This window comes from Vanessa tameamea, chromosome 11, assembly GCF_037043105.1.
Source record: "Vanessa tameamea isolate UH-Manoa-2023 chromosome 11, ilVanTame1 primary haplotype, whole genome shotgun sequence".
Lineage (NCBI taxonomy): Eukaryota > Metazoa > Arthropoda > Insecta > Lepidoptera > Nymphalidae > Vanessa > Vanessa tameamea.
In genome coordinates, this window is record NC_087319.1 from 10829454 (window position 1) to 10847969 (window position 18516).

At 32.5% G+C, this 18516-nt stretch overlaps 1 protein-coding gene across 1 annotated transcript; it reads left to right on the top strand.

The window, feature by feature from the left end:
- The first annotated feature begins 401 nt into the window (after positions 1–401).
- On the top strand, positions 402–15869 carry LOC113396174 (glutamate receptor ionotropic, kainate 3-like). Its single transcript, XM_064216189.1, has 17 exons — positions 402–655; positions 1201–1346; positions 2369–2536; positions 2981–3138; positions 3813–4009; positions 6925–7166; positions 7466–7570; positions 7644–7757; positions 8218–8418; positions 9085–9246; positions 10334–10533; positions 11077–11275; positions 12015–12103; positions 12290–12420; positions 12490–12605; positions 14843–14989; positions 15444–15869. Exons 1-17 carry the CDS (start codon positions 559–561, stop codon positions 15708–15710), a joined length of 2739 nt encoding a protein of 912 aa, XP_064072259.1. The 5' UTR covers positions 402–558; the 3' UTR covers positions 15711–15869.
- Positions 15870–18516: the final 2647 nt, after the last annotated feature.

The window sequence follows — 18516 nt, forward strand, 5'->3', positions numbered from 1 at the left end:
AGTAGTTGACGGTGAAGGAATCGTGCGGTACCTGCGTGTAGTATGAAACTGTCTGTCACATGTGTGTGCACCATCCCACATTAGAACAGCACGGTGGAAAGCTCCAAATCTTCTCCTCAAGAAGAGAGTCTTAGCCGTGGGAAATATGTCTGTTTTTATTAAACTTTATATTTTAAAAGTCAATCAATAATATTTTAATTGACACTACCAATTATTAGTACTTTGTTTTATATTTTTTAATAGAGCGAAATAAGACTCGATGCATATTAAGTTCATAAGAATTTATCACAGTATATGACATTTAAAACTGAGCAGACGGCATTCGAGTGAAGTATGTCATTTGCGGGAAAACTTGTCCTAAATATAGTGTCGAGATTATTTCTGACTTCGCGTGTCGCGCTATCCCAAAATCTAAACACATTACGAGTATTCTGTATACGATTTGAACGTTTATTGTGTGAATCAAACGGTCCTTAACGAATTAATTACAATAATAATTCTACGAAGTAAAGAGATTTAAAATGTATATAAAACCTTTTTTGTGTTGTGATAACGTTAATGTGGTTTCTATGTGAATATAAAATGATTGATTTCAAAGTATTATTTACGGTGCTGATGACAGCACAATGTGCTTTATCAAATCAACCAAATGTGGGTAAGTACGTGGTACCAATACTAATCAATTAAGGAAATATATAGTTTTTTTTTTTTTAACTGAATACGACGTAGTCACAAGAAAACAGTCGAAGGTATTATATTAAATGTATTCAGCAAAATGTTTTGGCTTAATAAATTGTTTGGTTAAGTGTAATCTGGCTATAAAAAGTTTCAGTAGAAGTTCGTCGAAAAAGGACCATATGATTATACAACTGTATTATTGTTAATCTTTGTGTAAAGTTCAATCTTATATGTATGTTGTGTTGTAATTATTGATGAAAAATGAATTAAGTGAATTTTTGTTTCATTTATCGGATCGAGTATCGTATTTGTTTTTATTTGGCTAAGCTACACACAATACATGCACGTGATACAATATCCGTGTGTTTTTTCGACATTTTAAATACTATATTAATTATACATTTATAAAAACAGATGTGTCAATTTTAATTAATTTCTAACTGTGACATGATTTGTTTATAAATTTTCAGTTACGATTTTTTCATTGCGTTAAGCTGCACTAAATACTAACTGAATTTTCAGGTGGTATTTTTTACAGTAACGATGAAGATCTAAAAGTCGCTATGAGCGTAAGCGCAAAATTATTTAACTTGACGGCTATCATAAAAGAGGTCAGCAAACGAGGGGACATCCTTGAGATAACTGGTCACGTCTGCGATCTAGCTGAAGTAAAACACGTTTTGCTATTCCATTTCTTGTATCTGTAAAATAAACATCTCGTTTTATTCTTAACTTTGTGAAAAGTAAACCCACTGGAAGACATTCTTAACAGAAGATTACAGTCCTGCCTTAAATCGATTATATTTCTGACTTTGAAATCAATTCGAGGAAACCTGCATGTGAACAGGAGAAAATGAGTTCGCCCAACAGTGAGACATTTAAGGATTTTATTTTACTGTTATAGTAACGAAAATTTGCATCACTTTAATCACCACCCAATCCTTAAGCATTTTCATAATGTTACTGTTATAAAGTTAAATATAATCGCGCAGTACTGTGGTAAATCTTTCTGGAAGCCCGTCAGGGTAGGTAGCACCCATTGATCGCACATTCCCAAGGCAAATGGGGCATTGGTGATGCGAGGAATATTTATATGACGTGTATAATGGTTTTTACAGTACTAAGTCTTTAGTCAATAATGGACACCTAACATCAGAAAGCCTATGATAGAAATAAATAGATATTGAGAACCAATATTTAGAAATAGTATTCAAAAATCATATCGAGCACACAATTCACTAGTGAATCTCAAACATTGAACAATAACCAGTGTTCGCACCAATATTGAAAATTGTGAAAACTTTATTATACGAAGTTGCACGCTTCGAACATTCTTTTTGTCTACCCTTATACCAATTTTTTTGTATTCATAACTGAACTGTTTTGTCTTTGCTTGTTTATATATTTATACACAACTAGTCTTTGTCCGCGACTTTACGTGCGGTTGAGGGTGGCCATCAAAGGTTTTAGTTATAAAAAAGTAACCTATGTCCTTCCTTGGGGTTCAAACTCTCTTCATATCAAACTTTATCAAATTCGATTCAGTGGGTTAGCCTTGATACCGTAACAGACAGACAGAATTACTATATCAATCAGAATGTTAGTATGGATAGGTTATAACGTAGGAATAGTTCATCGACATTTCGAAAATATGCCAGAATATAAATCACATCTAGTTTGTTATTTACAGAAGGGCGTTGTTGGAATCATTGATGGATTAGGTGGCAAAGCGACGGAACATTTACAGGGAATATGTGACATCTTGGAGCTTCCTCTTATTAATATTCAGCACAACGACTTATACGTGAAGAACTGGTCGCTCATCAACCTATACCCAAGCCCAGTAGCATTCAATATGGTAAGAACATTATAGATTATAAAACTGATAACATATTGATACTTATTATTATTGTCAAGATATTGTAATAGTTCCAAAAGAATCTACGAGTTTTTATTAAAATTACTTGGTGGTGGGGCTTTATGCGAGCCCGTCTGGGTAGCTACCACCCACTCATCAGATATTCTGCCACCAAATAGCAATATTTGGTATTGTTGTGTTCCGGTTTGGAGGATGAGTGAGCCAGTGTAACTACGGGCACAGGGGTCATAACATCTTAGTGCCCAAGGTTAGTGAGGCATTGGTGAAGTAAGGGATAAGAACTATAGTCTCCTTCCCACCCCCTTGTAAGAAAACATCTCCCCCCTAAATTGTCATACATAATAAATGAATGGCCCCTATGACAACGAAATATAATTAAGTCGGTACCATAAAATTAATTGTTTCTGCTTTAATTTGTTCCAGGCTTTAGAACAATTAATAGTAAAAAAGGAGTGGTTAAACTTCACGTTGTTGTACGTTAAGGGCTACAGTCTGTCGCAGGTTCAAAGTTTGATGAAAATGGGTCATCCTACCGAGAGGGTTACCGTCACGGTGCGGGAATTGAGTGGCAAAGACTACAGGTAGTATTACTAACGCTTGAGATACGAATTGTAATTTGACGCCGTTGTCAATTTCCTCCTTCATTCGATAGTTCCTTTGAGAATTAACTCATCACACTCTAATTTAATAAGACTCGAAACAAAACTACAATGCATTTCGTTAACATTGACGTTTTAATTTAAACTATGGAATTGCTTTAGTTTAAAGGCTTTATCAAAGTTCCAAACTGGAGGTATTTGTAAAAAAATATAATTTAAAAAAAAATGTTTTTTTTAATTTTTTTGTAAATTATTTAACTATTAAAAACATATCTCCCATTCGCTTTATGTAATTTGATAATGGAGGTAGGCTCAATACTTAACTCATTAATTACTAAGCAATTATTTTCGGCTTCAGATTTTGATCCCAGGTTCGAATCCGTGATCAACAATAAAGTTATTAAGATCTTCAGTCCAAAAATTGTTAATATTAGCCTAGAGATTGAATGTTTGTGGTACTATCATCCTATGCCTCAGAAAACACGTAAAGGCGTTGGTACTACGTTATATCTTTCCGGTATATCAGCTGGCCCATCGGAATATTTAAGTAAGGGAATTGAGACTGCACCTGTGTTATGAATACAATTGTGTACTATAATTGCTCCTACGTTGTTGGCTTTTTTAGCGTCATAATTATAACCAAATATGTATTTAAGGGAAGTGTTAATAAACACGAAAAAGAGTGGCCACACAAACTTCGTCGTAGACTGCCCGTCAGGACACTTGGAACAGATCCTGAGGCACGCGCAGCATGTCGGCCTTATGGCGGACGAACATTCATATGTCTTCGTGTCGCCCGATTTGTTTACTCTGGACTTACATCGGTATAGATATGGTGGTGTTAACATGACAGGTATGAAACACACATTCAATAAACCAGCAACTAGCACAACACAACACGCCTTATGTAGCTAAATATGTATATATAAAAATATATTATATATTTATTTATATTTTTTTTTTATATGGCAACAATTCCTATCATTGACAGACTTTCTATTTATTTACATAAGAAATAGAATATTTCTCTTTCGACAACGGAGACGTCGCGTCGTTAAAAATAGATTTATCTAGATATTACGTTAGATCTAAAATTTTCAGTATAGGAAGTAGTCCACGATCATAGTAAAGCACTTAATAAAATTATTTTTATTGCCCGATTGTTTGGGATTTTTATTTCGATAGCCTCAAGATTATTGTCTTAATTCTAAAATAATCGTAAATACTCAAACGACCATTATGGAATGTTGTATACACGCTATCAGGGATACAGAAAAGCTCATAGGATACTAAATACCTAATCTTACTATCTCACACGTGAACGGATAATCATTATTGAAAATTTGAAGAAAATGTGTATGAAATGACGTGCACCGAAAATTTTATATTCCTCTCCTTTTTCCATTTTTTTTATTGGTACCACTAAAACTTGTCAATAGCTACCAAACAACAATAAGAAAATTGATTGACAAACAGACGGAAAAATGTTCTGAATTGTTTTATATATAGATAAATAACAAATGGAACTTATTCTATAAATTTATTTGGTTGGGCTTCCTGCAAGCCCCTCTGGGTAGGTACCATCATATTTGTTGCCAACACCAATAATTATTACTGTTATGTTCCGGTTTGAAGAATATGTGATTCAATGTAATAGGCACTAGGGACATAACATCTTAGTTCTCAAGGTTGATGGCGCATTGGTGGTGCAAGGAATGGTTAATATTTCTCTCAGCGCAAATATATATAGGCGTTGGTAACTATTCACTGTCAGTTGGCATATTTGGCAGTCCGCTCTACCTATTACATACAAAAGTTAAACGTTACAAATAAATACATAATATATTATAAAGTAACTTTTGAGTGATTGGCGCATTGACCTTAAAACTGTTAGCAATTTTTTTAGTTACCATTGCTTACAATTCCCTAGGAACTCATTAAGGATTAGTCCTTGTCGACAAAAACATAACTTTTGTTTCTTAGCAAAAGGATAACGGTCAAGTTTGTTGTCGGGAACACGCGTTTGTGATAAAACTTCCTGTAATTAACTTGAGCCGCAAACAAAATTGTACACATGTATTAGATAACTGTTAATTATTTTCTGAACAATCGTAATAGTTCCGAAAAAAATAATTTTCCAACTATTTTACTAAATATATTGTAAATACTGAAAAAATATGTAATAGCACGTTAAAATAATACGATTTAATTTTTATTTTATCGGGAAATTTCTAAACATTTTACGTAAATTATTGTATGGGAATTTTATTTAAAACTGCGGCCGTGCCTCAACGTTTTCACTGAGTCAAGTTAAAGTTGATATCGTTCGTGTCTTCTGATTGATAGAGGAGATGAATAATGTTTAGAATTTCCGCAGTTCTGAGTAGTTGGCCGTTGCAACTCAACTCTTGTGAGATTTTTTAACTTTGCCAATTAATCTCAGATAATAAAACAAAAGGTTGGTTGAGGATATATTGCAATCATCAATTCAGAACTTAAAGTGAAGCAACAGAAGCAAATACAAAATCAAAAGTAAATGCCAATTCGACTCCAATCATTAACCGATGATTTCGTGTTCAAACCCAGGCAAGCACCACTGAATTTTCATGTGTTTAATTTGTGTTTATAATTCATCTCGTGCTCGGCGGTGAAGGAAAACGTCGTGAGGAAACCTGCATGTGGCTTTTCAACGAAATTCTGCCACATATGTATTCATCAACCCGCATTGGAGCAGCGTGGTGGAATATGCCATACCTTCTCTTCAAAGGGAGAGGAGGCCTTAGCCCAGCAGTGGGAAATTTACAGGCTGCTAATGTAATGTAATGTAAAAATAAAAATATGTATATGTTATTGAATTAATAGAAAAGATTCACTACCCAGTTTATAGCCAGTTTTTCTCGGTAGAATCTACATTCAGTAGTGACGACAGCTTTATGTTCCATATTATATTCCTTAAATGATAATCCTACTGGAAGTTATAAAGAAGTTTGAATTCGATGTGATACCTTAACAAAATATATCTCTATTTGATCGAATCTCTTTCACACGTAACGCATTTTTGTGTGTTAATTTAATATAAGTTTTAATAAAATATGTACACATGTATGAATATTTTAATGTATTCAGCATTAGTAATGAAGGCGATTTCAATTTATTAATAGACAAAGTTAAAGTTTAAAATTATATATACCCAAATAATACATTCATAGACTCATAAATTTAGGAATTCTTGGTTATACTTTTTTTTTCCCATTTCCTGTAACAGTTTTTGCACGTCATAAGATTCTGAAGACAATGCTAATTCTACAAACGAATTGTCACTTTATCGCAATTGAATCGAAATGTTATCACATATAAACAATCCAGTAGCGGTTCGGTCGAAATCGGCCCCCAGTATCAGCACCACCATCATTCAATCTAATTTTAAGAATAACTATCTGTGCCCGCGTGTTTGAATTTTATAAAAAAGCGTGACTTTATTATTATTTTACATATAATTCTAAAATAAAAGTAGCCTAAGTTACTCCTTATTACATCAGCTATCTGCCAGTGAAAGTCCCGTCAAAATTGGTCCAGCCGTTCCAGAGACTAGCCGGAACAAACAGACAGACAGACAAAAATTGTAAAAAATATTTTTTAGGTATATGTACCGTATACATACATATGCATTTAGTAAAACGGGGTTATTTTAATATTACAAACAGACACTCAAATTTTATTATATGTATAGATAATATTTAAGTAAATAAATGCCATTGACATTTCCAGGGTTTCAGTTAGTTGATCTACTAAAGAATGAACAGTTATATGAGTTCATATCATTCTACAATGAGGAGTCAGGGGAATCCTTAGCGCCAGAAAATTTGAAGATTAAGGTTGTACTTATTCACGATGCCATTTTTATGTTATATCAAGCAATGACAAAAGTGACTGTGGTACCGACGAGTCTTAGTTGTGACAGCTACGAGTCCTGGACGTACGGCACTACTTTGCTTAACGTTATGAAAACGGTACGTAAGCTAAGTAAATGTAGATACACTAATGCTAAAAATATCCTCATAGCCCTCTTGGAATCAACTAGTTTTATTCGAAAAACATATTTTTTTTGCGTATAGCCCATTCATTGACGAGAACACGAAATTTACGCTTGTCTCGTCAAAAGTCTAAATTTAAAACGCAATGCAACCAATAAAGAATAAAGTTTTATATATGCTATAAGTTAGATTACAATAAAATGCCATATATAGATGGATACATTTTATTGTATATATTAATGTCATATTATTATATTTCATAAATTTGGTTCCAGAACAAAATTGAAGGTATAACTAGAAATATGATTTTCGATGGTTTCGGTCAAAGAAATAACGTTACAATGGACATATTGGAGTTAACACCGGCTGGTAATCAGACTGTAAGTCTATTTGTCGATTCATTTCTATATTTTGAATATCGAATTCAAATTTATTCATGTAACTTTGCATCAGATAGGTACATGGAAATACGACGAGCTTATTATGTCAAGGCCATTCGTAACGGCCGCTGAAATCGCAGCGGAAACGATTATGAGGAATAAAACGTTTAAAGTGTTAATATCTAAGGTAAATATAATTAAAATATTTTCTTAATGTGTTAGGCATTATTACAGGATGCTATCCTTTGCTTATTTAATTTTAAGTCAAGTAACGTACGACCTCTAAATGTTCCACGGCTGAGCTTTGGCTTCTAGCTTCTTCCAGCTTATTTGGAACTGCTCCATTACTGGTTCGTTCATATAGATATGGGGCAGACTTTAATTCGCCAATTTGAATTGAACACATAAAACAATCAATTTGATACGATTCGATTCAAATTACCTTCTTCATCTCGGTTCATTTTGTATTGAATATATCAAACAAATCAAAATCAGAACGGCTACGTAATGTCCCCGAAATTCTGGCAACATTGCCTCGATGTAATCTCATTTCGAATTGTTCATTTGTTTCGTTGGCTGAGTAGGTCATGCTGTGGTATCACTTGGCTCGTTCAACCTTGTCAATATAACAAATATATCTCTTACAGACCGCACCGTATGGTTACGAAAAAAAATCCTCCGATCATTTAGAAGGCAATGACAGATATGAAGGATTCACAATAGATCTGATTGAGAGAATCGCCGACATATTGGATTTTAATTATGACTTTGAACTTGAAGATGACTACGGTGGCTTGAATCCGACAACTCATAAATGGACTGGCATGATAGCAAAGCTAAATGATGAAGTAAGAAAAATAGTCTAAGTATTTAACAAAAATAAATTAAACTTAATAAAAAAACTAGCAAATATAGCCATTGATTGAGAGGTCACTGGACCCTAAATTTTTTTTTATGATATAGCTAGGAGGACGATCAAATGGGCCACCTGATGATAAGTGATCAGCGCCGCCCATAGACAATGGCGCTGTAAGAAATAAAAATCATTCCTTACATTGCCAATGCGCCACTGACTTTGGGAACTAAGATGTTATGTCCCTTGTAGCTACACTGGCTCACTCACGCTTCAAACTGGACCACAAGGTAAAATATCTGATGAGTGACTTGGTACCTACTTCAACGGGCTTGCACAAAGCCCTACCACGACGTAATATTTACTCCGCCAAGTAAATGAAAGACTTATAGTGTTAATATATTTTATAAATAACTTGTAAATTTTTAATGCAATCAATAGAATATTTACAGAGCTTACGTTTAAAATCGATAGTCTCAGTTTAGTCTGGCAGATTGGAATAAAGCTGATTGACGTTTACAGTATTTTTTATACGCATTATACGCGTCCATCAATATCATTACCCGCTTAACGCCTCAAAGATCCGCATAGCGTCTGGAAACAATTTTTTTCTGATATTATATTTTTAAGTGATTTAAACGCAATTGTTTTTTTATTACAGAAAGCCGATTTCGCTATTTGTGATTTTACTATAACAGCAGAGAGACAGAGTGCAATTGACTTTTCCACGCCGTTCATGACATTGGGTATTGGTATACTTTATAAAGAACCAAGTAAACAGCCACCTGAAATGTTTTCTTTTATGGCCGTATTTTCAAAGGAGGTAAGGTAAATTTAAACCATGTCAATGACCTTTTATAATAATCTGTAAATAGGAATAATAAAAAAATATAGGAAAAATTTTTTTGAACAATTTGGAAGCATTTCATTTTGGGTTGGTTGATTGGACCACTCACGTGGTTAATTCCAATTTACGATACCTACATGCAAGCTCTTTCAAAGTATCTTAAACTACTGGGCGCGAGAGGAATTATAACAACAAGTCATATATTTCATCAAAAAAGAGCGTTTTAAAAGAAAATACATTCTGCATTTTAAGGTTTATTTTTAAATTTCGAATATACTCGTATAAATGAATGAATAAATTTTAAAAATCGGTACCAATCGTATACTACACCATTAAACCAAACAAAAAAAAAATGGTTTCTAAATTCGTTAACAAATGACGTAGTTCTGAGGAAAAATACCACTTATTTGAGAACTTCAGAAATGCGGTCTCCGCTTTAGACTACACGTTCTATTTACTGAGCCATCTCGGTTCAATTTCTTTCGTCTTGAACTTGTCAATAACTTTTATGATTAAAGACATATTTATCTAATTCATCGTTCAAATTTCTAAAGAAAAGTTTGTGAAAGATTTTGACGTATAGACTCTTTTTATTATTGATGAGTTGGGTCCATAACTTTTGTATGTCATGTCATATTTAGTTTTGGTTACACACTTATTTTTCAGAAGGACCTTTATCGAAGTGAAATACTTCAGATAAACTACAAGATAACCAATTTCATTCCTCATTTCAAATCCACCAGAGACTTTTAACAGTTTATTGTTATTGTAAATATCACCTAATAATTTGTCGCAACCAAATAATATATTTATGTATATATGTAAATCGCGGCAAGACAATCACGTTGATATGTTGGCTAGCTCATACTGCTTCAGATCTGGGTTTGAATTCCGATTTTCTGATAAATATAGTAGTCAGTAGCTCTGATATAGTAAAATTGGCATATTAACATTCCGGTGCGTGACCCACAAAAACCTGTTGATCATTTCTGATTGTCTGATCCTTCCTGTCGTGTAGGACAGGTATCTTATTTGACAAATTTATAATTCTTCATAATTTCAGGTGTGGTATTATATGATGTTTGTACAAATTGGCTTGGGAGCCATTATGATATTCGTGGGTCGGATCTCTAATAAGGAATGGCAGAATCCTGTCCCTTGTATAGAACAGCCGGAGGAGTTAAACAATCAGTTTAGTTTTGCGAACTCAGTCTGGCTTATCATTGGATCTGTTATGCAACAAGGTTCTGAAATCGCTCCCATGTAAGTATAGATTTTTGATGTACATTGAGTAGTATACACCTGTATATACTGAGTTTTTTGTTCAGTTGCATCATCACTTCTAATCAGTTTTAGATCAATAGTCATTTTAATATGTATAATAATGAATCGTATTTAAAATTACTTGAATGTGATTTTTTTTTTGTATTAGTAATACCGGCAAATGAGCCTGTTGTTAAGTGGCCACCACCGCTCATAGACATTGGTACTATTAGAAATATTAACCATCCCTTAATATTAACCTAAATATTAGCCAACACGCCAACAACCTTGGGAACTAAGATGTTATATCTCTTGTGCCTGTAGTTACACTGGCTCACTCACCCTTCAAACCGGAACACAACAATACCAAGTATTGCTGCTTGGCGGCAGAATATTTGATGAGTGACTGGTACCTAACCAGACGGGCTTGCTCAAAGCCCTACCATCAAGTAACAATATTTTAAAATTTATTTTCGTATAAATTAGTTATCAGAGTTACACAATAAATGACAATTTTACAATAATTGAATTTTTTTTTTCTAGCGCATTGGCTCCCCGTATAATAACAAGTGTATGGTGGTTCTTCACGATGGTTATGGTAGCTTCTTACGTAGGCACGCTCGTAGCTTTTCTTACCGTCGAAAAGAATGTACTGCCGTTTGAAAATGTTAAGGAACTTTACGAACACAAATCTATTTCCTACGGAGCTAAGAGCAAGGGATCAACAATATCATTTTTTAGGGTTTTGTATATTTTATTTACCTATTTTTATAAATATTTAACGAGTAGATATTATATATCAGTAACAAATTATTATTTTCCTATAAGTAAATATAGTATAGAACTGTTGTTACCTCAAGAAGTCATGTGACTTCGAAACAAAACTTCAGATACCTTTGTTTCGAACGCTTTTTAATTACGCCTCGTAAGCCATTCTATCGCCAGCAAAGTGAAGTTTTTTCTGGAAGTCATAAAATAAAGAAAAAAAAACCAAGCTTAAGACTAAGGCCTGATCTCCGTATGAGGAGAGGGTAAGGAGTTAATTCCACAGCGCTGTTCCAATGCGGTTTAATGGTTACACGAGGCAGATTTACAACCAACTCATTCGGGTTTCCTCACAAACACGTTTTTTATTACATAAGTTGGCGGATATACATCACCAATGAGGCACCAACCTTGGGAGCTAAGATGTTATGTCCCATATGGATTTAGATACACTAGCTCATTCACCCTTTAAACCGTAACGCAAAAATACTATGTATTGTTATCTACCAAGGCGGGTATCCACAAAACCTTACGACCAAGTGGTATTTCTCTTATCGCCAAGCAAATAAATTATGAACATAAAATAAGCACATGATTGGGGTGATTCTTCGGGGCTGAACAATTAATCATCGATTGAGATTCAGCAGTTCCATCTACCAAGTTTTTGGATGTAGTTATCGAACATAAATCTTTCTAATTCAATGTAAATTTTTAAGAACTCATCTGTTCCTGAGTATAAAAAAATGTACCAAAAAATGGAGAAAAACGGTTGGCTCGTGGCCGATAATGACATAGGAGTGAAATTGTAAGTACTTTTTGTAATAACTGTAAATTAATCATATGATTTCAATATAAAATGTACACAGACGTGGCGTTCTTTGTATCTTGCCTGGTTATTATTATTGCTAATTTTTGAATTATTCTCATTTAGCTTATTATAATCGTTATGTTTGTATATTTCATGGACCATTTTGACTTTGTTATTGTACAGAGCAGAGACAAAGACATATGCATTCTTCATGGAATCTACTTCCATAGAGTATACCACGCAGAGACACTGTGATCTACTCCAAGTGGGTGGATTGCTCGACTCCAAGAGTTATGGAATTGGTATGAAAAAAGGTAACAATAATTATTTTTATAAAACACAATGAATATTTTGACAAAATTATGATGAGTATATTATTTCAGGGTCCCCTTATAAAAAATACATTGACGAAGCTTTGTTGAAACTTAAAGAGAGCGGTGAGATCAAAAAGTTAAAGGATTTATGGTGGAAGGAAAAAATGGGAGGGGGGAAATGTAGTGTAAGTCTATATTGTCTAATACTAGCAACCTGATACTAAGTATACTACAGAATATCTTTACATACAACGGTCACAGGTTTTTCAGTCAGTTTAGGGTTTTTTAGTCATTGATCTATATTAAATGCACAATGTATTTAAGGTACTTATTTAGTACATATAATAAGAATTAATACTGTATTGCTAAAAAACGCTTCGTAAATAAGTCATTATTTTTCGTAAAAAGTAAAAAATAGATAGAGATAAAAAATGTTTATTGTGGGTTATCCCTAAGAGATAGACATATACCATCGCGGAAGTTTTTGTAAGCCTTTTTAACAAAAGTGTAGAATACTGTAGTACATTCTTTTGATCTATCTCGTAGGATTCAGCCAGCGTTTGTAATTTAAGCGAAAAAAAATGTGTATATTTACGACATCACATTAGAAACCTCTAAAATTATCAGTGTTCTATATCATGCATGTATTATACGCACATATAAACTTTCCTCTTAAATCACTCTATAAAAAAGCCGCATTAAAACAGATCTATGCATACACAGGGACAGACAGACAGCGGGAAGCGATTTTGTTTTATACGTATGTAGTTATATATTGTACCATGCAGCAATCTACTGTATATAATAGACTCCTGCTCGGCAACAATCTTGTCTCGTCTTCAAGAGTGCCACACGTCTTTCACACTAATTTCCTGACGACGTGTTACCATCACTGAGAAGGGATGAATTATGCCTGGTTATATACCTATTGGTGGCTTTAACGCATCTTAAGAAATAGTATCTTTTGAATATTTCTGACAAAAACCAACAAATACAAGTTGGATCGGCCTTTTTTTTCAAAATATTTCAAAGAAATCATAATACCGGGTATTAGCTAGTAATATTGATGGTGGCGGTGTGATAGAATTGGTAGGCGAGTAAATAGGCTACTTGATGGTACCATCGCCTATAGACATTGGTACTGTTAGAATTATTACATTAATCGACAAACATACATCGTCAATGTGCCATCAACCTTGGGAACCCATATGTTGTCCTACCACCCATATGTAATGAGTGGGTGGTACTTACCCAGACGGGTAAGCACAAAGCCCTACCAGTGAAATATGGATGAGTCAAAAGCAGATGGGATTTAATGACAATTCTCTATATATAAAATATTAATTACTTTGCAATATCGATTTTAAGGCTGATTAAAGTAGATGATGATAAATCAGTCTGTTCCAACCCTACGATATATTATTTTGTAGAATACTTCTATAGGAGTCATATATTAGTCTACGACACCATATATTAGTTTAAATAAATCCAAAGTATTGGGGTCCATGAAGGGTTCATCGACCTTAAAAATAAAGATTTAAAAAAAGAAGCAACTGTTCATAGAATTGATTTTAAGTTGTTGATATAATTTTATTATGCTACTGTTTTTGTTTTAGTTATGTTTGGTTAGTCGTGTTTTGTTTTTTTTTCGTTAATTTTTTTCATAATTGACGTATTTATTATTTTTTACATATATGTAGGTAATGGTACGCATATAAACGATTTGAGAAATTTTGTAGGTATTTAAAATAGGAGGGTTATGACAATGAACTGGAAATTAATAATACACCAGTTAATTTACTTAAACATAATATGCTTAGAATAGTTTATATTCGTACTCGTATACATTAGCCTGAATTTCCCACTGCTGGGCTAAGACCTCCTCTCCCTTTGAGAAGATTTGGAGCATATTCCGTATATATTGTCGTAAACTGAAAATAAACATATTCAAAATATTTAATGTAAAAAAATAATAATAGTAGTAATTAACGGAGTATCAATTTTACTCAACAAAGCACCCGAATAGATCATATTTTTAAATTATCTCATTTTTTATACTACCTTTCGATCGTGCGTATTATAGAAACATGTTTGTGTGCGTGTGTACGCATACTCTTGGAAATTATTTTCGTTTCGCATATTATGTGCGCAAACTTTAAACATTCTAGTGCACACTGTATCTTAAATAAAAACCTATGGTTTACTTTGAGAATAAACGTCACATCTTCGTTATTGATATGTATATAATTTATTCCATTAGGATAGATTTCACGAAAAGTAACACGTTTATAATTTCCATACATTTTGGTCTATTCTACAAGACGAATCGACAATCAAAATGAGACTTTATATAAATGCACTGTAGGTATAAAATTATTAAATAGTATATTTCGCTTATTTTTTTTAAATTTTTTTATTTCAGGAGAAACGAGATGAAGAACAGAAACAATTGGGAATGAAGAATATGTTAGGAGCATTCGTAGTCCTCGGCGTGGGCTGTTTGATTGGTATATTCATTTCAACACTCGATATGTTGTGGGGTGTGTTCAAGAGATCTGTTAAATATAATGTAAGTTTAAATACTGGTAATAGTTTATATTATAGTTTGCTGTCAATATATTTCACAGTGGTAGGTACTGAGAAAACCAAAAGTGTTAAGTGTAGTATATGCAAGGAGTTTAAATACTTTTACTATGAGTTTCCAAAAGACTTGTTTTATTTCTTGATTGTTTTTTTTTACGTAAAAAAATCTTCTCTATATACCATATTATTAGTTACTAATATTTATTTTTACAATTGTGATTTCAAATCTTACGAAACTTTTTTAATAGGACGCTTTTGAATTACGCTCCGTAACGTATAGTAACTTGACGTATGTTTTTCTTCTCTCATCATCGCTTCATTTATAACATAGAATTCTGCAGAATTCTAAATTTAAATTGGTGTATTATATATTTCAGCTGCTTTGAAATTAAAAAAAGAATAATTATGTTTTTTAAATATTCTTATATCTTTTTCTCCAGACGACATTCAAGTATGAGCTGGTAGAAGAGTTAAAATTTGCTCTCAAGTTCAACGGAGACATCAAACCACTCAAGCGACCGCCTAAGACTGGTAGCGGAAGCGCCGAAGCCCTAGCGGACTTAGAAGGAAAGGATGATATAACATCACTTCGGTCCTTTCGCTCAGCCAAATCCAGCGACTCACGCAGGACTCACCATTCTCATAATTCGAAGCATTCCTCTGGAGGCCTGAGCGTAGCATTTGCTCGACGCAGAGATTATTCTTAAAATATAAATAAAATGTATTATAATAATCGTTTACTATAGATATTAAATAATAAACATTTAAATAAGTATATTTAAATTAAAATTTCAAAAAATGATCATACAAATTTTGACTTTCGCAATTCTGATTTTCTACTGATGCTTCAGTACCATTTTTTAAATATTAAATTCACATTTTTTAATTTTTTTTTTTTTTATAATTGCACTATATAAGCTAGCTTATACAGCATGTACAAAGTAACGAATCAATTTTTTACTTTCTTTTTCTGAATCAATTTAAATTTTGTTTCATTGTAAACTTATTTATCAATGATAAAATAATTAATAAAAATATATTTATTTCAAAACGATATAAATTTATTATATATTACGTTGGTTACTTAACTAAGATAATCCGTGACTTTGGGAGTCAAGAATCCATTAGCTGACAATCTGATCTGATTTCGGAGCAATAAAGTATTTAGCATCCTTCGGGTGTTTATTTATTAAATTTTATATATTTTGTCATAAATGAGAAATATAAATAATACGAAAATACTGATACGTACTTTGTTCACAGTTTTTGGAAAAACCGTGTAAAATATAAATGTATGTAAATTAAATTAAACGAAATAATAACTAACTTCAAAGAAGTTAAAAAAAACTATTTTTAAATTACCGTCCAAGAATAACAACCTTTCAAGGACACATTCCGAAACAATGAAGATGTAGTCTGGAGTTCACGACTTCTTAAGCAGACATACATATATATTGCAAATAATTACCAAATATCGATAAAAAAAACGAAAATACAATTTAAAGATAATATACACCAATGTTTTGAAATTACTGTTCAATTACGACTTTTGTGTTATCCCAAGAACTAACCAACACTTGTATCAAATGTGGTCAAATTTCACTTATTTTTCGCGTACACAGTAACTTTCAAATTATATTAGTTTCATTCCTATAAATAATTTTATAATAAACATTGTAAAATGTTCGATAATTTTGTTTAATCTCGTATACAGACAGTTATATTCGCTGTTGCCCGCGACTTCGCTCGCGTTTTAGGGGTTGGTCGTCAGCAGTTAATTTTAAAAAGTAGACTCTTAATTTCATAAAATTCAACAGACAGACAAAAATCTTTCGGTTTATAATATTAGTATAGATTCATACCTATAAGTTAACTAAATACGTTTCTAATATATTTTAATGGAAATACAAACCCCTGACCTTTAAACGTAATGTAAATTTGTTATGAAAGCGTAGAAAGGCTATTTGCACGTATAAATATACCTTAAAGGAAGTTTTACTTAACCTAGATAAACGTTTATTATTAAATTATAATTTCGTTTTAAATAAATACTCTTTGATTATCCTGCCTCGGTTGTTATTTTAACTTTTTATGTGATTTATTTCTATTAAAAATACATTAGAGAACCGAAAAAAAACGGGCGCCATTTTAACAGGACTACAAATTGCTGTCATTGTGAAGTCATAATGTTTTTTTTAAAAAAATAGAATAATAGTTTCGTTTTTTTTTTCAAACGAGCGAAATATACAATGACTTAATCAGAATAAAAAAGACAAATACGTAATTATTAATTATAAAATTTGTGTGGTCACGAACGTTTACAATGTTAAATTTCCAAGAAAAATAGTTTGTTTTATTAATTAATCTCACATAGACTACCTTTGTACTATTCTTCTCTTTTTATATCCCACTCTCCTCTTGAGGAGATGATTTGGAGCTCTGCTCTGATTTGGAGATTCTTCCACGCTACGCCACTGGGGACTATCACTTTATACCTCTAAATAATTATATTGAAATATCTGGTCTCGGATGTGTTTAAATTTTAAGACGATTTCGACATTTATATACATCAGAAATCTTAGTTTTATTTTATGCACACGTAATGGCCAAAATGCTTAAAACGCGTGAATCTTAACTGAGGGTTGCATGTTCAAACCCAGACAAGCACCACTGAATTTTCATGTTTTTAATTCTCATCATGCTCGGCGGGGAACCCTTCGTGAGGAAGACTGCATGTGTTTAATTTAAATAAAATTCCACATGGGTATCCCTATCCGGTATCCACAAAATCTTCTCCTCTAAGAGACAGGAGGTCTTAGCCTTGCAAGAAAATTTACAAGTTGGTATTTTATATATATAAATAAGTAATTTAAAAAATGACTTATGTTAGTCTACGTAGTTAGGCGTTTCTATTTAAAACATTCTATAAATCTTCATACATGTATACATGTATATATATATATATATATATAATAAGATAAGTAAATTTTAAATTATTTTTTATCTCAGTAAGCTGAGATAGCCCTTCTTTAGTAGCATTCTATAAATCTGCATAGTATTGGATGATATATACGGTCATTATTTCAGTGTCGCCGCGAAATGGACACCGACCTCGCTGACCACGACCACGATCTTTCACCGAGCTTCCATTAGCAAAACAAATTGCTCCACAAACTTATTACATTATATCTCGTGTCCTTTTATAGAGCTTGTTAATTTTATTGCAGCTCTTCTGTTATTTGTAATTTTCGCTCCGTTTTCACTTACAGTGGATATATTTTTTTTATTTATTCCCAGAGTCACCGACAGAAATTACAATGGCAAAAATAAATCATGTTTATTTATTACTTTTGCTACGTAATCACGTGCATCAAATATTACTCAGTAAAACTTATATATATAATTTAATTAAAAATAAGACATATTAATTATTATTATTGAAATGAAAAAGAAATAGAATTATACTTAAAATTTATTGTTAAAAAATTAAATTTACATTTTGATGCAGTCTGC

What these genes read in the sequence shown, in the direction of transcription:
- LOC113396174 (XM_064216189.1), top strand. Translation starts at nt 559, where the DNA reads ATGTGGTTTCTATGTGAATATAAAATGATTGATTTCAAAGTATTATTT. An exon ending in GCCCAGTAGCATTCAATATG is followed by an intron (nt 2,537 to 2,980) that starts GTAAGAACATTA and finishes AATTTGTTCCAG; the next exon opens with GCTTTAGAACAATTAATAGT. An exon ending in TAGCAAAGCTAAATGATGAA is followed by an intron (nt 8,419 to 9,084) that starts GTAAGAAAAATA and finishes TTTTTATTACAG; the next exon opens with AAAGCCGATTTCGCTATTTG.